At 41.3% G+C, this 27,460-nt stretch overlaps 1 protein-coding gene across 2 annotated transcripts in view; it reads right to left on the bottom strand.

Annotated features, from left to right (window-relative positions):
* The window catches only part of GFRA1 (GDNF family receptor alpha 1), a 203,262-nt gene that overhangs the window by 61,025 nt on the left and 114,777 nt on the right, over window positions 1–27,460 (bottom strand). For both annotated transcript variants that reach the window (XM_040624309.1, XM_040624310.1), the window contains one exon: window positions 372–708. In XM_040624309.1, coding sequence (XP_040480243.1) covers window positions 372–708 — 337 coding nt within the window. The remainder of the gene's footprint in view (window positions 1–371; window positions 709–27,460) is intronic.

The raw sequence follows: 27,460 nt of genomic DNA, 5'->3' as shown, positions 1-27,460 counted from the left end.
CCCCCCCCCCCCCCCACTGAGTTAACCCCCTGAGATCCCCGGCAGCAGCTCAGGGCTGGCGGAGTGGGCACGAGCCTTCATGCTCACCTGGCCTCAGGGGACCCTCTGTGCTTACTAAGCACCTCTCAAAGCGTTCCCGGGTTCAAGACCAGAACATTCCTCAGCACAAGAGCCTAACCAGCTTCAGAAGAACCCTGGGCCGAGGGCAGACCTCAGTTTCTGGCCAGTCCGCTCCACCACCTTCCCTCCCCTCTGCCTCCCCGCCCCCACCCACCCGTAGAAACTCAGAAAACAGGAGCTCGGCCACGGAAGCAGCCGCAAAGGTTCTCCTTGCCAGCTCATTTATCACCCAGCTGCCGGCGCCCGCTTACCTGCAGATGTAATTCGTCTTGCAGGAGTCCTGCAAGTTCAGGCAGTTGGGCTTCTCCCTCTCCTCGTAGGAGCACACGGGCACGATGGTCTGGCGCCTCCGCTCAGTGCACGCGATGTCCCGGCAGGAGCAGAAGAGCATCCCGTAGCTGTGCTTGGCCGGAACTTTGTCGAAGAACTGCCGCAGAGCCTTGTGGCACTTACGCCGGTTGCAGACCTCGTTGGACATGCTGGTGGTGCACGGGGTGATGTAGGCGGACCTGTACTTCTTGCAGGTATCGTCGAGGTTACAGGCCTTGGCGGCGTCCAGGCAGTTGTTCCCTTTGGGAACAGGTTCCACTGCAAAGGAGAGAAAGGCAGGCGTGATCACAGTGCGGGCTGCCGGGCTGCTCACACACCCTCTGTTCTAACTGAGGTCCGGCCATGTCCCTGTGGATGCTGGGAGCTCTGATCAACTCTGTGTTTTGAAGCTAATAGGTAATGAGTTCATGACAAGTCGAAAGTATAAGGAGTGCAAAGGCTGGGAGCCCAGGGCAGCCCACAAGCCCCTAGCGCTCCCTTAGATGTATAATTAGGTGGTACTGAGGCCAAAGGAGCCAAAGGAGCTCAGGCACCTGCCTGACAATGCATAAACAAGGCAACAGGAGAATAAGTTTCCAGCTCCTGGTTGGTAAACTGAAAATTAGGATAAAAGAAAAAAGCAACAAATTACATACTTGTTCATTATACAGTATATAAAATGATATGCTGAATGTAAGTCTAATTGCCATGCAATCCTCCAGGAATATAATTATGTAATAAATGCATATAGTACATGCTAATTACTATATGATTACAGAGTAATTACATGGTTATTTGAGCCCAGAAGACAAAATATTATGCCAGCTCTCTAAACAGGAAGAAGCAACTACAACGAAGCTGTGTTTAAGTTTTAGCTCACAGGCCACTGGAAGAAAACCAGAATAAATTACATGAAAATTTGCAAACCTCAATTACCACTTAACTTGCCACATACACAATGTGGGATCTATGAGTATTGAGGCTGCAAACTAGAAAAATTCAGCTAGGATTCTGGATAGGATGTCAATGCGCTTACAAACCATAGGCCTCAGGAATCTCACAAAACATATGTTGCCTTCTACCCAAGCCCTCTGTGCTCATGCTCAGAGAAAACAGGGCTGTCCACTCCCACGCTGCCCACTCTGCGGCCTAGAGAGAGGGCATAAGGGAGGCAGGGCCCACTGCAGTAGTCAGGCGGACTGGCAGGACCAGGCCCAATGCCACAAAGTTAAAAGATGAGTAGACGAGGGACATGTAGCTTGACACCATGACATAGGTGTTTTCACAGGGAAGTGATGGAAAAATCTTCCAGGGCCAGGTTACAAGGTGATCCATGGAAAATTGATCACTAGGTGCAGCAGTAACCCTCTGGAGACAGCAAAGAGGTAGCAGACAACCCCACTCAACTGTGATTTGTCCTCCTCCCACCCTTCCACGAAGTTCCTGCTCAGGCCTTAGCCCCTGCTTTGGTTCTGGAACCCCCTTTCATTCTCTTTGTGCCCCAGTCAATGGGGGCCATGAAATTACAAGAGGTGAGGTAACTGATAAGAGAGGAGAATGGGTCCAAGTGGGTTGGGTGGGTCTGAAAGACAGGGTGTGCATTTCGTGTACATCCAAATGGCACATGGAATATTATTCAACCTTAAGCAAAGAAGGAAATGCTGCTGTAGGTGTGACAACAGGGATGAACCATGAGGACATTATGCTAAGTGAAATTAACCAGTCAAAAGAGAACAACTACTGTATGATTCCACTTACAGGAGGTTCCTAAAACACTCAAAGTCAGAGAAAGAGAGAGCACAGTGTTAATGGCCAGGGGCTGGAGGAGGGGGAAAAGGGGAGTTGCTGTTCTGAGGGGCATCAAGTTTTAGTTACGCAAGATGAGTAAGCTCTTGAAATCTGCCGTCCAACATCATGCCTACAGTCAGCAGTACTGTACTCTACACTTAAAAATCTGTTGAGAGGGTAAATCTCATATTAAATGTTCTCACTACAATTGTTTTCTTAAACGTAAATAAGTGAAGGGCACACAAAACAAGTCTACATTTCAGGGAAAGAAAAAGACTCCCTGTTTTACTGACGGTGTGTCTTGCTTTATGCCTAGTATGCAAAGGTCTGAAATCACCAAATTATACCCTGGCACCACCAGCAGTACCCTATTATGTCTCAGGTTCGTGTTTCTGCGATGACATCTGAATCCAACAATTTAATGTGAAAGGCAATAAACAAGACGTTCAGCCCTTCCTGGGTGAGTGGTACAAGAAGCCAGTGGCTACACATAGATCCTGCTGGTTTAACAAGCACACCTGGTACATTTTCTCCATCCTGACCTTCCCAAACCAGCTTCTCTCTGGCTCCTCGTTTTCACGCTCAAACTCCTCTAGACTCAAGAAATGACATATTCACCGTGTGCTCTGACAGGACCACCAGGACCTACAGGCCTTGGTCATACTTCCAGTCTTTTCCCCTTTTGAGACTTTTAATGTTGAGCTGTTGGGCCCATCAGCAACGGTGATTTATATTCTCGAAGGTCTAGAGTTCCACAGGAGATTTCTACACTATGCATTTTTCATGAGAGTCTAAAATAAATTAATATGACCAATGACCAAATGCCGGATCATCTGGATTAGGCCCTGAAGGCTAGATATTGGTACATAATTTTACCGCCTGCATTTACACTTGTCCTGGTATTGAATGGGATTTATGATCTCTAGCTAAAAAGAAAATAATAGAAGTGCAGAGGTGCACTTAATACTTAAATGACGGAGCCAATGATATTGGACAAACAGTTCACGGAAGTTCAAATGGAGGAAAACGGCAGAAGAATGAAGTCATCACATGACACCCAGTAACATAGGCCTGCTCAACTCAAAGCAACTCATGCTGAAACAGGAGTATATTCCAATTGTAAGCCCCAATTTAGCTTCAACAAAATGGTATTACCCCGTACATTAAATTAATGCTATTAACTTGCATTTCATTGTTTACAAAGTTCTGTTCATATTTAATTTGTGTGTATTATTTTTATAGATGTGTAAAATTACAAAATAAAAGTTTATAGTTCTATGTTCATAAGTGTCAAATAAAATTATAGTAAAAATAATAAAACTCAACACATGAGGTCCAGGAAATTTATTGCTCTCTTAAAGTAGTCTGTATAACATATAAAAAAAAAAAAATTGGCCTGGAGAGAAACTCTTTGGCATGGGTCTTGGCAATGAATTTTTGGATGACACAAGCAACAACATCAAAAATAAACAAATGGGATGACATCAAACTAAAAAGTCTGCAGAGCAAAGGAAACCATTAATACCATGAAAAGGCAAGCTCTGAAATGGGAGAAGAGATTTGCAAATCATATATCTGATAGGGGGTTCATACCCAAAAAACATTAATAACATACAGCTCAGTAGCAAAAAAATAATTATAATAATTCCATTTAAAAATGAGCAAAGAACCTAAATAGACATTTTGCCAAAGAAGCTATTCCAATGGCCAATAGGTACTTGAAAAGATGCTCAGCATCACTAATCATTAAGGAAATGGACAGCAAAACCACAGTGAGGTATCACTGCGCACCTGTTGGGACGGCTAACGTTAAGACAAGAAATAACAAATGCTGGTGATGATGTAGAGGAAGGGGAACCCTCGGCACTGGAGGTAGGATTGTAAGCTGTCACAAGCATTAGGAAAGACAGTGTGGAGTTTCCTTGAAAAATTAAAAATAGAACTATCATGTGTTCCAGCAACTCTACTTCTAGGCATACATCTGAAGGAAACCAAATCATTACGTCGAAGAGCTATCTGAACCCCCATTTTCACTGCAATGTTATTTATAATAGCCAAGACGGGGAAACAACTTAAGTGTTTGTCAATAGATGAATGGATAAAGAAAATGTGGTGTACATACACACACTGAAATAATATTCAGCTGTAAAAAAGGAAATCCTGCCATGTTAAGTAAAGTAAGTCAGACAAAGACAAATACAGTATGATCTTACTTTTATGTGGCATCTAAAACACACATACACACACACACACACACAAACACACACACACACACAACACCACCAAAAAAACCAAATTCATAGATAAAAAAGATCAACTTTGTATTTATCAGAGGCAGGGGAAGGTGAACTGAATGTAGGTGGTCAAAAGGTACAAACTCCCAGTTATAAGATAAATATGTAATGGAAAATGTCATGCACCACATGATGACTATAGTTAACAATGTTCTATGTTATATTTGAAAACCGCTAAGAAAGAAAATCCTAAAAGTTCTCATCACACGCACAAAGACATTTTTCTTCTTTTTTTGTGTGTATGTATCTATATGAGGTAACAGATGTTCACTAAACTTGTGATCATCATTTTGCAATATACATAAGTCATTATGTCATACATTTCAAACTTACTCAGAGCTGTATGTTAATTATATCTTAAGAAAACTAAAGAAAAAAATCGGTCCAGTGTATGCCTGCTTTATTATAATAATGTCAGCTTCCTTTTTAAAGTTGTTAAAACTACATAAACTATTTTTTTTCTTCTTACTGTTATCAAAAAGAAAAGCAATATTTCAAAGGAAAAGCTCTATAAAAAGCAGGAATAGAACGAATCATTTTATGTTCAAATCAATTGCTTGAAGTTTACTTCATTTAGCAATTGGTGTGACTCAAACTCACTTTCCGGATTCTGTTCTCATCGATATATTACCCTGCCAGAGCACCATCTCTTTACCATTATTTCAGAGCCTGTGACAAATTACAGAATGCACAACCTGGAACATTCAGAGAGGCAAAAAAAAAAAAAAAAACCTATGAATTGATGTCCAGCTCATAGGTCAATGTGTGACTTGTTTTTTGTTCCTGATTCTCATTCACACCAAATATTCTCATGACTTTTTCCAACTTGATATGTGAGGCCCATCTTACCCAAATAGCAGAACCTGACAAAGACAAAGAAGAAAATTTGGACTAATATTCCTTACATAGACTCAAAAAGTTCAGTAGATAGCATTTAGCAATATGTTAAAAGGATAATGTACCAAGACCAACTTGGGTTTATTCCAAAATGCAAGGCTAGTTTAATATTTAAAAATTAATGTAATTTACCATATTAAGAGACAGGATGAAAACCATGTGAGTATAATGGACAAAGAAAAAGCATTCAATGAATTTCAGCACTCCTTCCATAATAAAAAAATGCTCAGCAATCTAAGAATAGTAGAGAACCTTCTTAATCTGAAAAAGGACATCTATAAAAAAAACCTACATGTAAAAATCATATTTAATAGTGAAATATTGACTTTTCCCCAAAAAAGTCAGGAACAAATGAAAGATATTCATTCTTAACACCTGTAGTCAACATTGGACTAGAGGTCCTAACCGTTACAATAAAGCAATGAAAAGAAATAAAAGGTACAGAGATTGGAAAGGAAGACATTTCTATTTGCAGATGACTTGGAAAATCCTAAAGAATTTACAATACAACTACTGGAATCAATAAGTGTATTATTCAAAGTCAACGGATATAAAATTTAATATACAATAATCAGTTGCATTTTTGTAAACTATTACCAAAATTTTAGGAAACAAAATTAAAAACATTATTCCATTTATAAGAGAACCAAAAAAGGAGCACTTAAGAATGAATTTAACAAAAGACATGCAAGATCTCTATACTGAAAATGAAAAAGCATTGCTGAGAAAATTAAGGAACACCTAAATAAATGGAAATACATACCATGTTCATGGATCAGAGAACTCAATATCATTAAGATATCAATGATCTTCAAATCATATTTTGGACATTGGCAAGTGGATTTTAAAACTTATATGGAAATGCAAAGGACATAGCATAGTCAAAGCAATTTGAAGAACAACAGAGTTGAGGGATTTTATACTGATTTCAAAATTTACCACAAAGCTGTATTTATCAAGACAGTGTGGTACAGCATAGGCACAGACAAATCAAACAATGGAATGTAAAACAGAACTTGGCTTAAATACACCTGCACATCTATAGTCATTTGATTTTTGACAAAGTCACTAAAAAATATCTAACAGAGAAGTTGTGTTCAACAAACAGTATTACAATAATTGAAAATCAATGTAAAAAACAATAACAAAACCCTCTACTTCACACCATACATAAAAATTAATATAAGATAGATCACAGATGTAAACCTAAAAGCCCAAATCACAAATTTTTTATAAGAAAAAAAAGATAATCTTGGAAGTAGGCAAAGGTTTCTTAGAGAGGACCACAGAAAGCCATAACATAAAAGAAGAAAATTGTTAAGTTATATTTCAGCAAAATTTAAAAGTTCAGCTCATCAAAAGACAGTGATAAGAAATGAAAAGGAAAAAAATCACATACTAGAGGAAAATATTTGCAAAACACATATCTGACAAAGGAACATATGCAGAATACCCAAAATGCAATAATAAAAAGCAACCTAATTGAAAAATGGGCCAAATATGTGGGTAGACACTCCACAAAAGAAGATATATGAATCGCAAATAAGCACATGAAAAGCGTTCAGCATCATTAGTTATCAGGGAAATAAATGCAAATGAAAGCCACAATAGGAGCTTCTATATACCCACCACAGGGGTTAAAATTAGTCTGACAATCCCAAATATCATCAAAAATGTGGAGCTCCTGGAATCTCATATGTTGTTGATGGGAGTGTAAAATGGTCCAATCACTTTGGGAAAATGTTGGGCAGCTTTTTAATAAAAGTAAACATACCACTACCCCATGACCCAGCATTTCCACTTCTAGGTATTTATCCAAGAGACATGAGAATATATGTCCAAAAAAGACTCAGGTAAGAGGATGATTACACTATATTGATAATAACCAAAAACTGGAAAAATGGCTCATGTAGCCATCAATAGGAAAATGGCTACACAAATAGGAAAATGCCTGTGGTCTATTCATGCAGTGGAATACCACTCAGAAATAAGAATGGATGAACTACGGATACACACAATAGCATGGATACATCTCAAAAATACTATGTTAAAGGAAAAAAACAAAAGTCTTACACAAAAAGTACACACTGAATGATTCTATATGTGTGAAGTTCTAGAGCAGACAAACCTAATTTATGATGAAAAACATCAGAGGAGTGGTTGCTTCTAGGGGTTGGAGGTGGGGATTGGTTGCAAAGGGGCAAGAGGGAACTTTCTGGAGTGATGGTAACTTCTATCCTGATAAAAGTTAGAGTCAAAACCTACAGAATGGTACTCTTAAGGTTGGTACATATATAAATTTTACCTCAAAAGGAAAAAAATCCAACAAATATTAAAAACTGGTTACTAATAGGTATGATAAAGCATGTAGGGGAAGTATATTGATAACTACATGTTAAAAACATAGATTAATTGATAGGTGGAAAAAACGATGGACAGATGGATACTTACAAAGCAACTGTATTCTAATCTAATGATAGAATCTAGATGGAGTAACTGTAAAATTTTTTCCACATGTTTGAAAATGTTCTAATATACAACTGGTCAAAAAAAAAAAAAACCCAAAACAAAAAAACAAAAAAAACACCCCAGATTCATATATACCCTATTAAAATAAAAAAGTTTATTTTAACATGCACAGAATATGGAGAGCTACTGTTAGCACCCCTTAGCCTCCTTTCTTGGTTAAACACTCCTGAAATCACAGGACACGGAGACGAGAGTTGAGTTTTCACTTGGTAAGAAGACTGATCCCCTGTATCTATTTGATAGACACCCTCCCCCCGCCAACTGCATGCAAAAAATGCTACTTTGATGACTCGAGGGCAGAGGGAGGAACATGCAGAATGATTCAATTTAGGCCACTTGAGTCACACCCAATTCGCCATCAGCTCACACAGCGCGGGGAGGAGCAGAAGTACGCCTGTGTTTTATGGTCTGGGCACACGCGCCTCCTCGCCGGCGCGGGAAGGCTTCCGGACAGCTTTGCCATAACTCTGAGTGCCATCCTCTCCACAGCTCGTTTTAGAGCTCGGCACTAAAATGCTGCTTTCCCCTCCTCCCCTCCATCTCTAATCTCTCCCTCCATCTGCTGTTATTCATTCTTTAACTTGGTAGAATGTCTGGGATGCTGCCTGAATGGGAAGTATTCTCAGAATGAAGGCTGTTTACTAGAAATCCTTTTTTCTTGTGGGAGGACACATGTGTATGGGTTGTGCAGGCTAAGAAGCTCCTCTCCAGCATCAGCCTAGTTCTGTATTCTAGAGAATGCCATCGAACCGGCTTTTCCTTTCAAAGTTGGATAGAACCATGTTGTTACTTTGCAGGTTACATATTGCTTTTCTCTATCATCATTCTAAGCCTCTTTGGCTGTGATCACATCTGATGTGACTTATTTCCTGTTTTCTTGGGCACGGGAAGTATAATCTGCATAGTGATGGAAGGCCAGCTCTCAGACACCGTGGAATACAAAAGGGTCAGGTGTTGCTGAAAAAACAATGAATTAATTAGGAATCAGGGATTTTAAATGTGGTCCAGTCATCCGTGTGTCTTCATACAAGCCAGCTTTCCCCCAGTGGATCTCAGTTTCCCCCATTTGGGAGATGATATATCGAAGGTCCCTTCAAGCCTCAAGGTTCTTTGATTTGATGGTTATAATTTTAAAAATGCCTTATCTGATTATGACATCAAATATTTAGGATAAAACTTGATGATCGGGGACAGAATGTAAAAAATATACCAGCACTCAAAAAACGCTAGCCTCTCGGCTATTCGCCATTTCAGAAAGTACATGGACCATCATCTCCAACCCTGATCTACAGGCAGAGCAAATGTAAAAGATCCCTCCAACACTGGGAGATGTGGAGGTGTCAAGCCTGAATTATGCACTGGAAGAAGCTTTCACATTCTAAATTCCTTTGGAGCAAGGAACTGCCTTTATCCCAAGTACAATCCTCACACTGTCCCAAATCAAAGAGGCTATCACTATGGCCACGGCCCCTCATTACTTACACTTAGATTTACACTTAGAAAATGCCACCACTATTGGCAGATGCTGGAGCTAGCTAACCAGTCAAAATGATTCAGGATGAAACACAGATGGAAACAACTAGAAATCCATTTCCATAGATTACGAGGTGGAATAAAACAGTAAATATATTAAAATTTGCACGGCCTGCATGAAGATGTGGTTTATTAAGCAGAAAGTTCACCAGGCACGGGGAGAGAATGTTGTTTATGAATGCCTGCCAGTTTCTGGGTATCTTTCTGCCTTTCTTTTCAGGCTGCAGAAGTGAATTCACAACTGATTTCCTCTTTCTTTCTGACTTGATTAATTACCATGTTAACGTAACTAGTGTTCTTCTTCTAAGAGGATCCCTCTGACGTGTTATTCCAGCAAATAAAAAAAATGGGCAAAAGCTTCAAGATCTTCACAGGGGCAGAAGAGGCTTTTCTGGAAGCTTACATTTGCAGTCCAGTCTTCTGATATCCACATGCAGCAGATGGCAAATCCGATCATACGGGTTGTGACCCTTGCAATCGATCCTTCAAGAGCTTGGCCTTTTCCAGCTGGGGTGCTAAAAATTACATTTAAAACGCACATGTTGGCTCTTTGGAGCCCATTTTGTCATTCATACACCGTTCCAGGCATACTGTATTACACGATGATGGATTTCCTCCTCACTCGGTTTTTTTTTTCCTACGTTACACGACTACATGAACCTTTTGCTGTGCCCAAGTTTTCTCTGGGGTTCACAGTGACTGGATTATTCTGAAGACCTGTGAATTTGGAAATAACTCTTCTGTCTGGTGAAGACTGTGCCCAATGTTAACCACAAGTCAGGGGCTCACCCGATGCTCACTCACCCCAAGCTCACCCTTTCGAGCTTCCATTTTCATAATGTGCACCCTGGGGCCCACCACCACCGTCCGTACCTTACAAAAATCAGATGCCTCCTGTAAGTGGTGCGCGAGTCACATGCTTGCTGCTGCGAGATGATTAATAGTGCTGTCTCAGCAAATGGGATCATTACATTTTTAATTAACCTTTCCAACCTCCTCCACCTTTTCCTTTTGTTATACATCGGATCTCTGAAGTTTTCTCTTGTTTATGTTCAACTAGGTTTGAAATACAGGCATGAAAAACGATAGCAGGTGACGCAGGAGTGGTTGCCCAGGTGAGATGGCTGGTGAGGTGCTGTGCCTCATTGTACATGGAATATGGGGACAGGCGCTCAGATCTCGGTGGCTGGGTTCCCACCTAATTTTTGTTTTGGCAGCTTCACGTTATTTAATGGCCTTGGCTACCAGGAAACTGGCTTTTTAAAATCTCTTTCAACCTAATTATAATTACGGTGTATAAATCATACAATGATCGATTATAAAAATCTCGGGTTCATAAATATTTAACTTAGCATTTAAATCCACACTGCAGGAGTGCATGAAATTTCTGAGCCCATCTCTCTGCAAACAACTGCTTTATTACAGTTCCAATGCCAATTACTGAAAGCTGAACCAAGTCTGTCCTGCAGCATACTCAGGCACATATCGGAGCACAATGGCTTTCCGTGTATTAAGATGGCACGATTTCGTTATTTCTAAAATATGCATGCCTCTCATTAAAAAGATATTCTGCAAAGTCCTCTATCATCATCTTTTAATTCCTCAAGTATGGAGAGACACAATTATGATATTACACATAAAAACACTCATTAAAATATATTTTATCTAATGTAAGATTGATTCCGAGATAATTGAGGTCAGATTTGTTTGGAAAATGTATTGTGACATGCGCAAACTCTGATGCAAAGAGGAAATGATCTTCTCTGAGGACTCGACCGAAATGGCTAAATATTTTTCAGCAAAATCATAAAGCCATAATTGGATTTCAATTTAGTAATAGTCGGCCTAAGACAGGCCATTTTTAATAATCTAATTATGTGTTCAGGGCCTACCCCAGAACTCAACGACGGCTTCAGAACTATTAATTGTACTCAATCCTGTTGCATCTTCAACCATGAAATTTGCTATTACATGTAGGACTGGCTCCCGGTTATGAGTATTTTTTTCCCAATCTCAGATAATCTTTATAACATCCCCCCAAATGCCTACTCCTTTCATTTTCTAAAAGTGAACTATTTTAATGACTTTCTCTGGACCAGAACACGTGATCCCAAGGAGCTCAGATTTGTGGTCCCTCTACAGAAAAAAATTCACAATGAGATCTACAAAAATCTTCCTTATGTTTATGAAGACACAGACAGCAGCCCTTTGCTTTTGTCTGATTTTCATTAATTAAAGGTATTTAATTGCTAACATCTCATTAGCAGTAAAATTAATGAGTACTTCAACTACAGGAAAAGATCTGCATGATAATGTAAACCTAATTCATTTTACAGGGTACAAACTGTAGCTCCACTAATATTTAGGCTGTGCAAACTTCACTGATATTTAGCCATTTCAATAGTAAAAGGCTAAACACGTCTTCAAAACCAGTGCTACTTCTCTCCAGAGAAAAACACTGAATGTGGGCCAACCAAGTAACAAAGAATCTAGGTCCCTCTGCACTCTTCCACTAACATATCACCTCAGAGAGGACTAATCAGAAGGGAAATACACAATGGTTTGTTTTCAAAAATTGTCTAAGTTACTGTTAAATAACAAGGTAGCCTCAAAATAATACACCCAAACTTTTAAACTGGCATACTCAAACTTAGAAACTTCTAAGTGCATGCCAGGCAAAGCGATCGCTCTGGGAAGCTGGACTCTTATCCCAAAGAGGCTGCCAGCACTCCAGACATTTCTTGAAACTCTTCCCTAGGAGCCTGAGGCATGTTCTTCGGAATAATCTGAGCAAGAGCATCAGGGATGGATTTGAAAAGCCAGATGTCACTTAGCACTAAATGTGGTAATGCTGCAGACAATAATGTTGTACAATGCTCAGGGGTAGAAAACAAGTGATAAATATACATAAGGATTTTTTTTTTTTCACTTGGGGGACTTACAAATCATCTCTGACAACAATCTGTGAAGTGGCTCTTCCTGAAAAGGTGTTGAGCCAATGATAGCATGGGAATCAGTGTTTTATTTCTCAAGGTGACTACTTTGAAGGAAGTCGTTCGGATGTATGCGTTCTTGGTAGGCTCATTAGCCATAGTCATGTGTATCTTTGCTGTTTCTCCAAGGAGCTAGAGCTAAAGAATGCCGCCAGAAGGCAGGCTCACCGCTCGAATATTCCTTCCACTACACAATCTATACAAATGGTTCTGGCCTCTGCTATCCACAAAGAGAAGGGAAAATATGCATCCTAAAGCCAAAGCATCAGCTAAAACAATGAAAAATGAAGAGGCTGAAGATCCTATTAAGTAGCCTGAATGATGCTGAGATAATAATGAATCACTGAGGATGTTGGCAGTTGTCAGGGCCCTCGCAGTGCGGGATTTCAGCAAAGATAAGCTAAATATCAGGTCTTTATTTTTAGTTAAAGAGCATAAAATTCAATGCCTTTCCTCCCACGAGCCTATTTACATACCTGCTGGGCCACCTATTTGCCTTCACCTGCTTCCCAATTAATACCCCATTAAGCCGCTCCACCTGCAGTGGGCTTTTACCTTCACTGCAGCCCGGCAAACATCACTCATCTGCTACAGCTCAATTGCTTCTTTGGGGAAGAGAAACAAAAGCTGCATGAATAATGATGGCAGGACTTTGAGTTTACAGAGCGTGCTTTCTCAAAAGCCAGTAGCCAGAAGCCGAGGCCATTTCCAGAGAAAAAGCCAGTAGCCAGGGCAGAATGTCTAGAATTAAGTGTAGCCACATTCCAGGAGGTGATGGAGAGAAGGAATGTCCGTGTTCATTAGTCAGATCTGTGAATCTGGATTATACATATACATTTTTAATGATGTTTTGCTTCATTCAAGAAGGTGTCTGATGTTAAGCCAGGTTAATATTTTGTTTGGTTAAGGGTGCTTAGGCAACTTATTTTAATTAAGATTAGCACATTGTTTCTCTTTTATGCAAATAGGTTTTAAGTGTTTGAAGAGTTGGTTCCTTCAAGTAGTGACCAAACCTAGGGGGCATCAGAAACCCCTAAAGAACACATTTTACGAAACAAACACAAAACAAAACATAGATTCCTGGGGTTCTGTCCCAGCCTCTTAGAAGCTGTGTTTTCACAAAGCACCCAAGTACTTGCGATGATCAGACTTGGAATTCATGGACTTTCAGTGAGCTAAACCTTTCACATTTACTACCCATCTGTACCCCCACTTATGTTCCTAGTAAATCCCAGCCTTCTGGTTGGTTCTACTCAGTTTCAGGAATATAGTCTCTAAGAGATGCCTTCTAGTGGGTAGCTCTTTGGGGCTCATGCCTCATTCCACGAAGATCTTGTTGACAAGAGGGCTTTTTTTGCCCATGTTCCCAGTGTTACTTCCGAATCAAGCCCAGCCTAGATGTACCGGGTGGCCCTAGCACAGACACTTCCAAGGTGGGCTAAAACAAAGCCTCCTCCCCCCGCCCCCCATCACCTCCCATGAGCTGCAGAGGAAGCAGACAGCAGAACAGGCGTGTGTGCGCCCATCCACATGCCTCAGTGAACCCCTGTGTTTTATCTTAATGGTATGTTGGCAAGTGTTCTGCTCATTTCATTTCTAGCTTTAAATTGGTTCCAAATGCATTCACACATTTACCCTTCTGAGCCTCAGCATAACTCCTGTTAGATCCCCATTTGAAGAACTACACCAGTTAGCTCAAGGATTAAGTTTAAACCCTGGCATTTTTACGTTAAAATTCCTTACTCAGGATCTCCGTTGTGTCTCTGCAACTTAATCCGCTGCTCTGTCTCTTGCAGGAATTGCAAAGTAAATACAGCTCTATCTGTGTGCTGCTCCATGGGCACCAAGCCACCTCTCCCTGGGAGGCTTTCTCCCACCTGGCTCCTGTCCAGGGGATGCTGTGAGTCAGCCGAGGTGGGTGGAGGCAGGTGGGAGACCCAGCACACTCAGGCTGCTTCTGGAACCTCTTTCCTCAGTTTCTCACGCAAGTGTATCAGCTATGGAGTTGTTGTCTCCCTGATGTACACACATAAATTAAGAAGCCTGGGCTCAGTGAGAGCAACCCCAGCTCCCAGAGCCCAATATTTCCACTTAGCAATTTGCTTAGTCAAGACAGGTGTTAGGTTAGGCAAAAGTCACGTGTTCCGATCCCAAAACTCCAGCAAGCTTCGAAGTGTACCTTCCCTAAAAGAGATCTGGACTTGTACACCAGCTAGTTTTTGTGAGAAATGGCCACTTAAAACAGTGGCGAGGCTGAAGCTGGATGGGAGTGCTGGGGTCAAGATGATCTTATCGGCTTCACGCCTAGAGAGATCAGAATGACATTCAGCACAAATGGGGGTGCTCAGGCCAGCTGCTGATGCCCCTCTCAGCACCCCTGGATATACCAGAGGTACAGGGTCACCCTTTCCTAGGGCATTGAGGGACAAGAGACATGAGGAAGGCCAGCCTCAGGACGGCCAGCCATGCTGCCCTTCAGTGGGGAAGGGATGGAGGAATGAAGAGCAGCAGTGAATTTCTGCCCTATAGGAGGATGACTTGGGTCCCCAATACCCCTGCACTGATAGAAGAGGCTCTGTATTGCAGAAAATCCTGTTTTGTTTTTAGTTGTTGTTGTTGTTACTGTTGTTTAAAGTAGGCTTCGCACCCAGTATGGAACCCAACGTGGGGTCCAGACTCAAGACCCTGAGGGCAAGACCTGAGCCAGAATCAGGAGTCAGGCACTTACCCGACTGAGCCACTCAGGCACCCCAGAAAAATCCTGTTTTATGATACAAGAAGAACCACACAAAGCCAGACCTTGTATCTTTGTGATTTAGCCTTCTTTCTACAATATTGCCAAACACGGGTATTAGCCTTTGCACCTTTGGCCTTAAAAAAAGAATAATGTCTCCTGAGAATTTCCCCTGATGTTTCTAGAGCTGCCCCCACCATCAGGAATGATCCGACAGACTCTTCCCTGTCGCATTAGCTAATGAACTGAGCCAAGAGAGCTGAGAAAGTTCCTAAAGTGAAAAATATGGTAGAACTAGGGTTCCCAAGGTAGAAGCACAAAGATTGAAATGGAGGCTGGTCTGACTCAATAAGAAAGTTGGCATTCCCAAGACCAGCAAGTGCCCCCCAAGTTCTTGGGAAAAACAAAAAAGAACAAAATGGAAGTCCAGTTGGCCATTTGGTGGGGAACAAGGTTTTCTCAGTTTCTATTTTATTTATTACGGGTGACAGATGGTCTTCAATATTAGATTTAAGAGCTATTAGTTTTAACTGAAAGGAAATCCATCTCCTAGAGTCTTCTATGAGCCCTTCAAGGATTTCACATAAGAAGTTCTGCTCACTATTTTAAGTGGTACCATATTTAATGATGTTTGGGGGTTGTAGTGGTGGTTTATACAGTTCAGAGGTTTGGCTTAGGAATACATTTGTTAAAAGAAGCAAAAATTAAATGTGTCTTTCAGAAAGATAGGTCAAATAGTATAATAACAGAAAACCAAAGCTTTAGAAGTCTAACCTATAAACTGAAAATTGGGAACTCATTTCTAGTATAGTGTCTGCATGTTAAAAAGAAAAGTGAAAGCAATTGTCTAAATCTATTTCTTGATACCAGTGAGAGGTCCTCTTAGTGTGGCAAAGACTTCTTTAAAGTACCGATAACTCTGGAGTGCTCTGCATTTGAGAGAGAATAGAAAGGAAATTATAAATGTGATCACAAACCTCACACAATCTTCTAAGAACAGGGATCACAAGCATCTGCTAAGACCAAACACTGTAAAGGGGGAAAAGGTATCCACAGGAGATTAGTGTGTCAGTAAATACATAAAGTACAGAAGTCCCACATATTTGACATTTGAAGAACAAAGTTATCCATCAATGTCTTGGCACAGATCGATCAAATAGAATGCTACTGTTGCAAACCTAATAGTATGATGGTAATAATGTAGCCATAAAACCTCTGGTCTATAATTGACTGCTTCCACTTGAAGCTAACGTGTCTAAAACAGTGACTAATGCTCACCTAAAGATTTCACTTGCGTTGAATGACAATCAGTTACACCTGACACTAGTCTCAGTGGATGGTTAGTACTGGATAATAGCTCAGGGACAGACGCCAAGGGGGTGCAGGGAGAGTACATCCCAAATGAGCAGCGCATATATGGGATGTTGAAACGTGCATCTCAGGTGTGTTCCCTCCTGGCTGCCTCCTTTGCAAGCGCTGAAGCTGCCCCTCTCCGACGAAGTAATTAGAAATGTATGAGGCTGTTAGAGTCTAGTACCATTACAGAAGTTCCTCGGGGCATCCAAGTCTTACTTGTCGAGTTTTGTTTAGTGAGCATAACACTATAAATCACATTCCTGGATCCTAAGAGCTGATGCTCTCTCTCCTTGCAGTAAGAAACTAGATGTGCAGAACCCAAGGGCAGGGGGCCAAGGGGTGGGGAATAGCATTCACAAGTCTTGACCTTCTCATTTCTTCTCCTTCCTCTCCTTCCTCCTCCTCCTCTTCTTCTTCTTCTTCTTCTTTTTTTTTTTTTTTAAGATCTCCGACACAGTCTGTGAGCTCTGGATGCCAGTCTGGTGAAGTTTGGTTAAGTGGTTCTTTTTGGACAAGAGATGTAGCTGGACTGTCGACAGGGAGCACCAAAAGTTTGAAAGGACTAGGAAGATCGGTAGGGGAAGGAAGGGATAAAGAAAGGGGGGTAATCAGAAGGGGGAGTGAAGCATGGGAGACTATGGACTCTGAGAAACAAACTGAGAGCTTCAGAGGAGAGGGGGGTGGGGGAGTGGGATAGACTGGTGATGGGTAGTAAGGAGGGCACATATTGCATGGTGCACTGGGTGTTATACGCAACTAATGAATCATCGAACCTTGCATCAGAAACCAGGGATGTACTTTATGGTGACTAACATAATGTAATAAAAAAAATTTTTTTTAAATAAATAAATAAATATTAAAAAAAAGTTTGAAAGGGAAGCTGACTATTGTTGCGAGATGACAAAACAAAAGATTGTTTAGTCTCAGCACAAATTCAGAGGCTTCCATCAGTACAAATGGCTGCCAAAGGGATTATTCATTGCGGGCATTTGCCACACCCAGACTGCTCAAGTTCAATGATGCCCAGCCGCACAGCAAGACCGTGAAAGGGCTGTGTCACCCATCTTCGTGTTCTCTTTTGTTTTTAATCTCCAGTGAGGTTTTACTTGTACTACCTGAAAACCACTACCACTTCGGGAATGCTTCATTTCAAAGTAGGAGAATTCCACCCTTCCTTTCAGCACGCACCGGACAGAAGCCCTCTGCATCTTTCAATTCGTGGTCCTGAGTAATAGCCCTTAATGTGTTGGATTCAAGTAAAAGGAAGTCGTCCCTGGGTTTCGTTATGGCAAAAATCCCCAAGACCTGTTCATGCCCTGAGATGGATTTGCTCGTCTCAGCTATTCAGTTAGCCAGTAACTGTTGGTTACCAAAAGCAGAAGTTTTTGTCCACATTGTGAAGCTCATTGTAACTAGAAATTTTAATTAATATGTCTGGTGGCTTCTAATGGACTTCGAGTATACATCAGATTGCTTTGTGCCCTTTGATATATACTTAAAGGTAATTGGGTAGTCTTACTGATGTATTTTTAAAGAGCAAAGTATTGATTAATAATGTTTCAGTATTAATATAACCACTTTGTGCAGATCAAGAAACATCAATAGTAGAAAACCCATATTTATCTATAAATTAACAACTCTATATAGATCTGTTACTTTAAACTAAACGGGGAGCATCCACTCATTACACGCCGACAAGGATGAGACTCCTCATAGTAAAGATTAAAGCTGAAGTTGGCCTTATTTTCCCACTGCATGAAATGAATGCTTTTCACCACTTCATGCCCCGGTGCAGCTGAAGTATGGCTACGGTCAAGCATGGGACCACTCCCCCCTCTAACAGGCTGATATTTTTAATGTCTTACTGATGAAAACATTTCATACCTTGGGAGATTTAATTGCTGCCACTGCCAAGCAGAATGAAATAAAAAATGATTGTACCACTCAGGATGGAGGTGGGGATGATGCCGGTTTTATCCCCGCTTAAAACCGGTTGTACGGTTCATATACTTAGAGTGTATGTCCATTCAAATTGAATGACCACAAAGAGGAAGCACTGGAGCATTCTGGCTACTTGTGATGAGTCGGTTCCTGAGGCTGGGTTTTAGGACCCTGCGCCCAGCGCTTCTCAAACAAATGGGACCAGTCTGTTCTCTTGTATTTATTTATTTTTCTAAAACCTAAGAGTCCTAATGATTCTACTCAAGAGGTTGGTTTGAATAAAATTCTTCAGTTGTCTTTAGCAGAGCAGGAAGGGTCCACTGACCTCCAGGCAGTTATTTTGTGTGGCCAAGACAACGTACAAAATGGCAGCCAGGGCAGTTTCTGTGCGGGACTCCCCAAACCAGATTTCTGAAAGGCTCACTTTGATCTGAGCTGACGACAAAAATATCCATTCATTGCCACTGCTACCTGAGCATTATGTAGATTTAGAGCGAGAGAGAGAGATAGCAGCTGGCAGGGCTCCCTGTCCCAGTTGAATGCCCCCTCTCTTCCCTACAAGGAAATAGCTAGAAAAGCCATAGACAGGGAAATTCACAAGACTCAGAACTGAGGAGCCCACACACGGAGGTCACGTGACAAGGCATCAGCTCCCTCAGAAGACAAGAATATGAGACTCTAGGAACCCAGTCCCAGGCCCATGTGTCTCACTCTGATGTGTTTTGACCTTCAAGTTCACTGGTTTTGTTCAAAGACGTATGTGGACCGAAATATCACTACTCTATTTGGGAAAACATCTGAATTGGGGTTCTGAAGGACATGTCATTAAACCAATGACTCATAGTTTTCAAGCAGGGGAGTCGCCCAGAGGGCTTGAATCCCTCTCCCATTAGAGTATGATTCAGTGGATCTGGGGTAGGACCCAGGAATCTGCATTTTCACACACTTCCCATGTGATTCCGCTAGACCACATTTTGAGAAATACTGCACTGCTAAAAGAAAGGGCTTCCTAGAAGACTAAATCTATTAATGAGATCAATTTTCCACATCCAGAAGTATAACAAGCCAATAAAAATCGAATCCATAACAGGTATGGTACTCTTTAACAATTCTATCAGAATTCTATCACATAATTCACTGATTTGCTTGCTCATTCATTCATAGTGTTCATGCTAACATTTATAGTGTTCACTGTAGGCTAAGCCATATAAATTTTGCCCCTATTATTCCAAGACCAATCTACCTATTTGCATTCAGTTCAAGTGAGTGAATACTAACTAAACAAATGGTATGGTATAAATGTGTTGTTTACCCGTAAGGAATACAAAAAAATGTCAGCCAAGCAAAAAATAGCCCCTTCTTAAAAACTCTAGGAGCAAATATACCTAAGGAATAAAATACAGTTAGAGATATATATGAGAATTTGGCAGAAACTATCAGCTGGCAAATGATGAACTACTTAAAAATAGTCTTATGACAAGTGGGTATCCCTTGGAAAAAGATAAAATTAAATTTCTAAGACAACCACACAAAAAAATAAATTCTAAAGTGGATGAAAGAATTAAATGGGAAAAAACAAAATTGTAAAACTTTCAGAAGGAAGCACGGGAGATTATCTTTATAACTTTGAGACAGGAAAGAAATGTTTAAACCAGACACACACACCCCAAACATAAAGGAAAGACTAATGAATTGACTACATTAAAATAAAAAATTTAGTACAACCAAAACATTCCAAAAACAAAGTACAAAGATAAGCCATAGACCAGGATAAGATATTTAAGTTCACAAAATGACAAAAGAATGACATCCAGAAATCACATAGAACTCGTATGAATCAATACGAAAGAAGAATATGATGAGGTGATCAATAGAAGACTGTCAAGCATAAAAATATATTGCATTAGGATAAATTCCAAGGATGGAAAAGAGTAGAATTTCAAGGTCAAAGGGCAAAGAGAGTGATATAAACTTTCTAACTATTAAGAAAAATCTTAGTAGTATATTATTTAAATGGTGTTAGTGAGAATCAAATCATTATTTTCATTTCATCGAACTCTGAAAAAAGTGTTCTTAATTTTATCATTAAATTCCTATGTTACCATATTACACGAATTAAATCCTTTCCAATTACATGAACTTCAGTGGAAATATTTTATATTTCTATTTAATAATGAGGAGGTTCACAGTTTTCTAAGATTCTTTTGCGGACTATCTGAGCAAAAGCAATTGAGGACCACAGCTACAGAGAACCTACTGGACATATGAATAAACCCAAGATTTTCCATTATTCATTGTTTACTTCCAATTAGCCATTATTATCACCCAAATGCCCACTGACAGAAGACAGGACAAATAAATTCTGAGATAGTCACATGCTGTAAATGGCAATGAAAATGAATAAACAAGAGCTATATGCATCCAGATGGATAAATCTCAAAAGAATGTCTGAAAACAAGGTTAAGTTGTAAGAGTCTATGTTTGGAGAACACTTACATAAAGAATAAATACCTAAAAAACAATTGTGTACACATACACAATACCCACATCTGTGTATGTATTTATACATGCAGTGAAGGTAAAAAAAAAATTTTAAAAAAAGGCAAGAGAAGGACAAACACCAAGCCAAGATGGGAACAAGTCCAGTATGTGAGCAGATTCTGGGTTTTGCGGAGTCACAACATACTGAATTTAGGAGGCTTTCTTTAAGAAGAAGAATACAGAGTTTTGAACAAAAACTGATGTGTATACCATATATGCTACGTCGTCAAGCATGTTCCAGATGAGAGAGTACTTGAACAGGTATTGGTAAGAATAAAACCATGTATTTGACATGTTTTCCCTGGACGGACTTCTGGCTCCATACGTTACGTACTTCGTTTCTCCTCTACTGCTCACAAGCATCAGGTGTAGGCACCACAGGACACATTCATATTGCTCTATGACCTCTGGTCCTGTGCGTTAGTGTCATGCCACGTTACTCAAGGGTGGGAACAGTGGGCAGCTGGAATATCCCAGAAGCCATGCCACTAGTCCTGCACTGGTGTGTCCAGCCATAACTTCACCATACACAGAAGTAACTGGGACCCACATAAGACTATCCCGCTAAACCCAAACTCCATTTATATCACTGTTCACCTTTGTTTGTGTGTTTGAAATGTTCCATGGAGAGACAGAGGCAGAACACGCTGAGTGTGCTTGCATGCTGAAGTCCCCCCAGGAACAGTGGTGGGGATTCTGTAGGAGCGACTGTGAGAGCTGTCTAGCTCGGGGGGCGGGGCATCCTGCTAGATCCTGTGACAGCTGTCTCTCATCAAAGGCCAAGTTCAGGTGCACCACTGGCTGGCACGAGGGGGTTCACACCACACCATCCCAGCTGAAAACGCGCATGGTGACACATCCTTTTTTTCCAGAAGAGACCGGTTTATGCCCCCGCTCCTGACTCCCCACAGAAAGGGCTACCTGTTTTATCAAGACAAAAGAAATTGCTAGAGCCAAGCGGGGCTCTGTCACCACATGTCACTTCATATCAGCCAGCACATGTCAAAGAATGACACAAAAAGCTGCCACCTGCCATCCGCTCACAGAGCACATCAAACTTCTTTTTGTAAAACACTTCAACAGTAACCAAGAGAAAATTTCCTTTATGAACCACGATGCCTTCTCGGTGAATGAGAATGAGTGAAAATCTCATTTCCTAGAACTGGAGACAAACAGAGGAGGAAGCGACTCTGCAAAAGATCTTAAGTTAAAAATATACCCTCCACTCTTCCCACCTACAATCGCTCCTCCCCCGCATATCCGTTTCCTGGGGACCACAGTGGAGGTGTCAAAAAGCAGCATGGAGCCTTTTTTTGGAATAGGAGTTGTAACAATTTCTACTTAAAATGACGGATATTATAGGCTATGACAGTTGGGATTCTTTCCGCTGTGCTTTTATCAACACTGATAACAACCAAAGTTATTTGCAGGGGGTGGGGGAGGAGGTTGTTCTGAGAACTGTGCCTTTTGTCTCCTGGCTTAACCTTGGAACACTTTAAAACAATTACCAAGAATTGTAGAACTGGAGGGCCAAATGTGATTTCAGAGACAATCTAGTCCAATATTCTAATTTAAAGGTGGAGGAAAGCAGCGAGGTGCCTGAAGCCACACAGCCAGCTAAGGACAGAGGCTGCAGAAATGCTCGCGTCTTCCTGCGGCAGAGAAATGTGAGTGCTGGGCAGCGCTTACCGGCACAGACCCTCACACCAGACCCTACACGCGTGTGCCTTGGGCGAGTGACTTAACCTCTATGCCTCCACTTCTTCATCTGCTAAATGGGAATGTAGTAGTAACAGTATGAGCCTCTAAAGGTTGCTGGGAGGATTAAATGAGATAATCTATGGCCAGCACCTAGCAAGTGCTGTTACGCTGGCTGTTTTTGTTTTACCATGAACCAGTGCACTCACTTCTTCCACACTGCCACGACTCCATCACAGCCACTGTTCCAGAAAGAGCTTTACTGGGGGTACGTACAGACAGCCTCATGAATGTAAAATGATCACGTCCATACGATGACTTATGCAAAATAATCGGCTTTGATCTTAAGGAAAAAAGTAATTAAATACGAGGATGCCACTTTTTCCAGGGCAGGGAAAAATGAGGGGAAGGACGAGAGAACAAGGAGACGCAGAACTGAGACAGGGAGAAAAATGCACCTGTATTCTAACGGGATCAATTTTTAACTTGATTCAAATTAAATTTCAAACGCATTATTTTTTAAAGGAAAGAAACTGTTCTAATAACCAGAGCAGGCTGGGTCTAAGGACTGCTGCACACATCCAGACAAGGGACTAACTGGGCACTGGCACCACGTAAGCACCCCACAAGCCTAGGGGGATCACCAGCACATTATATGGATCAACTACCCCCCCCCCAACGCAATGCACATCTTTAAAATATGCTTCCAGGATGTTCCTGGAAGACGGAGCCACTGTCATGTTGCAGAAGTTACAGCAAATTAATAAGGATCTCGACATGCTTGAGAATACTTGGGGTATAACAATGAAGTCATTACTCTTTATCTCCTTGAATTCCAAGAAAGCAAGAAATAGCAGCACAATAAAAAATCTTTCATAACAGTTGATTAGAAAATATGGCCTGCGGAAAATCAGGCTCTCGTCGTACTTTGCACATTAAAAATCCAAATATGTTAGAGAAACTGGGATTTTTAACCCCCCACAGCTTTAACACAAAGGATCACATTAATAAGATACAATTTAGATTTGCATTTTTTAATAAGCTCGGGATCAAAGGGAATACATAGCTGAAGGGGTATTAAACTGTGAGCACACAAATTGCTCACTACACACTGGAAGAAGAAAACACATTTTCCTACTGCAGGAAGACACCTATAATTTGAGAAGCAGAAAATGTTTTCTTTCTTTGGTACGTTATTACTGCATACAATTTCCAAGCACTTCAAGTTGGTCCAGGTAGATGTATCTGTTGATTCGGTCCATTCTAACGTTACACGTTCCAACATGTGATTTGAGGACATCAGTGAAGGAGCTGATTTAGAACTTTTCATCTCATGCCCATTCCTAGTTACGTAAAGACAAGAATCAGTCCTTTAATCCTTCAGGTTGGGTAGGGTAAGGCTGTGGTTTACTATTTATCAAACCATCCTTCTTTACCGTTAAAAACAAAACCACTACCATTTTAAAGCTTGAACTCAGGGCCCGAAGGGCTGAGAGAGACTCCCTCGTAACATGTTTCAAGCACACCAAGAATGACCTTCCGGAGATTAATGGTTATGTTAGTCAATATTTACTGGGGGTTCACTACGTGTCTAGCGTGGTATCGACTAAGCATTCTACATGCATTAGTTTACTCTGTTCTCCCCATTTTAAAGATGAGGAAATGGAGGCCCAGAAAGACTAAGTGTTGTGGCAGGGATTTGAATTCAGGCAGATCCCTGCCCTCCCTGGTTACTCCTCCTCTTCCAGCCCACCAGACTCCAGATCTTCTCAGTAGTGTATTCGGAGTTTGCATGGCTCCTCCTCTTTCCATCTGGTGAGTGAGCTTCTTAAAACCTCCTTTTATGTCCCATTGCTCTTAGGAAAACCCTGGCCATACTGCACTTCCTTTAGGAATCTTCCCAGATCAGGGCTGGCCAGCCTTTCTTGCTGGTGTTCCTGCCTGATGTGTGATCTGGAAATGCTTCTGAGGGGTTCCACAGTAGGTGTCTCCTGGATATCTGCACAGATCACACCTCCCAAAGAACAGTTTCAATATTCAAGGAGCATCTCTCTAGTGTCCCCCGCCCCAGCCACATCTGATTAAACCAAGGCGTCACCATCTGGATCAAATACTGCCTTGAAGAAATCTGGTGTCGTTACTCTCCACTGACTGCTTAAATCAGGACTGGGTATCAAGGCAAGGCCCCTTAGAAGCCCTGGACATGTTTCTGCTGCTGGGTTTCCATGAAATACACCTGGGTTCTTATTCCTCTCTGTGAGTTAAGCAAGTTGAGCCGGTTTCTGTTTTCCCCAACCAAGAGACCACTGACTACAAACCATTCCAAAGAGGACCCTTTGTAGTTTATGTTCCTGAACGGATGACACAAGGAAGCCCTTCCCCTGGCAGGGATGCTAGGAACACACGTGCACCTGTCACAAGGCCAAACAAGGAGGGGCCACCCAGTACGTCACAACCACTAATTCATTCTTGTGGGAGAGATAGCTGATGATCACTAATATGGGATTAGAGTAGTAGCTTTTGTTACTGGATAAAATGATATTTAAGGAGATACTTTTGAATGGTAGCGATGGACTTGCTAGGGAGGTGAGAGGCTGTAAGCTCCTCTGGCAAGATGGAAAGAAGAGCCCAGCTTGGATTTGTGAATGACACTGAAGAGGGCAGAGAACTGAGCTCGATCGTTCATGAGGGTAGGATACAGGACAGTTTATCCGTGATGAAGACCTGGAAGGCTGACAGTCTTAAAATCTTGGATGGGCACAGGCCAATAACAAATGGTGATTCATCTATTTAACTGGTTATAGAGCACCTACCGTGTTCTAGAAGTAAACTAAGGTTTAGATTCCAGTGGGAGAGAAAAGCAAAGCAGAAAAATAAATAAAAAAGATATGTATTAAGGAGGGAATAATTTCAAAGTATGATGAGGAATCTGCCACCTGATTTAGGGAGAGAAGTCAGGGAAGAGCCCTCCCAGTAGGTGAGAGAAGATCTGGGACCAGGAAAATCTCTGTGATTTCAGGAGACACCAGGAATAAGGCTTTTGTGTCTGGAGCAGGGTGTGAGAGGGCCAGTGGTAAGAAATGAGGTCAGACAAGCTGGCAAGGGTCAGGGATGCACAGATTCATAAGCATGAATAAGCTTGAATATTATTTGAAGTGCAGTGGGAAATCACTGAAGGCTCTGAGCCAGGAAGTGACATGATTCCATTCATGTCTGCTGGGTGGAGCATGGAGGGCGTGGGGGAGTAAGGTGAGGAGAGAGGAAGCAGGAATACTGGTTGGAGGCTTGCGAGATAATTCACTACCCTACATGGTGCCATCACACAACGTCGTATTTGCAATCACCATTTAAAAACGGCAAAAGGCACCTCTCTAGCAGCATATTCACCCACTCAGCAGCAGGCAGCTCTATTCCAATTGAAACATTTTAAGACAATGTCTTTTAGGTATTTATTTATTTGGGGGATGTTACAAAATCACACATGCTTGCTACCATAACTGTGAAGCAAAGCTGCGCTGTGGACTTAACATAATTCAGACTTACTTTAATATCTGTTGCACTAGATTTGCTAAGCTGATGACTTTTTTTTATTATTCAGCAAGTAATTATTGTTTGTTAGGAAGGGAGTAGAAGACAAGTCCTTTTATTGGGCCCTTAGTTGCGCATCAACACTGGACTTAGCACACTATAAACCTAGTCTCATTTAATGGTCGGCACCATCAATCAACCATCCATCGATCCATTGATCCATCCGTCCATTCGTTCATCCGTCCATCCGTCCAACCATCCATCCATCCATCCATCCACCCATCTATCCATCCAGACATACAACAAATAAATACTCCTCATGATCCTCTTTATTGTCCCAATTTTACAGATCAAGAAACAGACTCAGGACAGTAAAGTGATTTAACACTACAAGGCAGTAATCTATGGAGCTCCTGAGTCAGGAGAGCAGGTTTAGAAGTTGGACACAAAGGTTTTCGAAAGATGCAGAGACAGGGAGAGCAAGGGGAATGCTAAACAAAGCGTGAAGCCTTCCCAGAGCCCCCAGGGCTAGTGTGTCACTATGCCTCCTCCCTTACTACATCTTTCTGGAATTCCTGGAGCAGGAATCGGCTTGTATGGATGAGGACTAAGGCACCTGTGAAAAGTAAGAAGGTTCCCAGGGCCACCTGGTCAGGGTCAGGCCCTTTGCAGAGCAGCAGGGCTTTATCAAAGGCATCCCACCCGAACAATGCCAGAGTTCCTGCCAGGTCGGGTGTTATCTCCAGCTTTGGACATCGAGCATCCATTGCTTTAGCTCATCACGTTGGATAGCTTTCCATTTACTGGAGAGCTCTTTCACAAGTAGTGATGCCACAAACTGGGAGAGTAAATAGTAAAGCTTCTAGAAAATAGGAAAACATAGTGAAGACCTGAGAAAGGCAAAGATTTCTCAAACAAAGCACGAAGAACATTTACCATGAGGGGAAACTGATAAGTTGGACTACATTAAATAAACAACTTCTGTTCATCCAATGATACCATTTCAAAAATGAAAGGCAATCTACAGTGTGGGAAGAGATATTTGCAATACATTTCTGACAAAGGACTTGCATCCCGATTTTATAAGCACTCAACAAATCAATCATAAAAAGACAAACAATGGAGTTGAAAAATGGGCCAAGTACTCAAACATGCAATTCACAAAAGAGGACCTTCAAGTGGTAAAATAAAAATAAAAA

This window comes from Ursus maritimus, unplaced genomic scaffold (assembly GCF_017311325.1).
Source record: "Ursus maritimus isolate PB19 unplaced genomic scaffold, ASM1731132v1 scaffold_7, whole genome shotgun sequence".
Lineage (NCBI taxonomy): Eukaryota > Metazoa > Chordata > Mammalia > Carnivora > Ursidae > Ursus > Ursus maritimus.
This window is presented reverse-complemented; position numbering and strand designations above follow the sequence as displayed.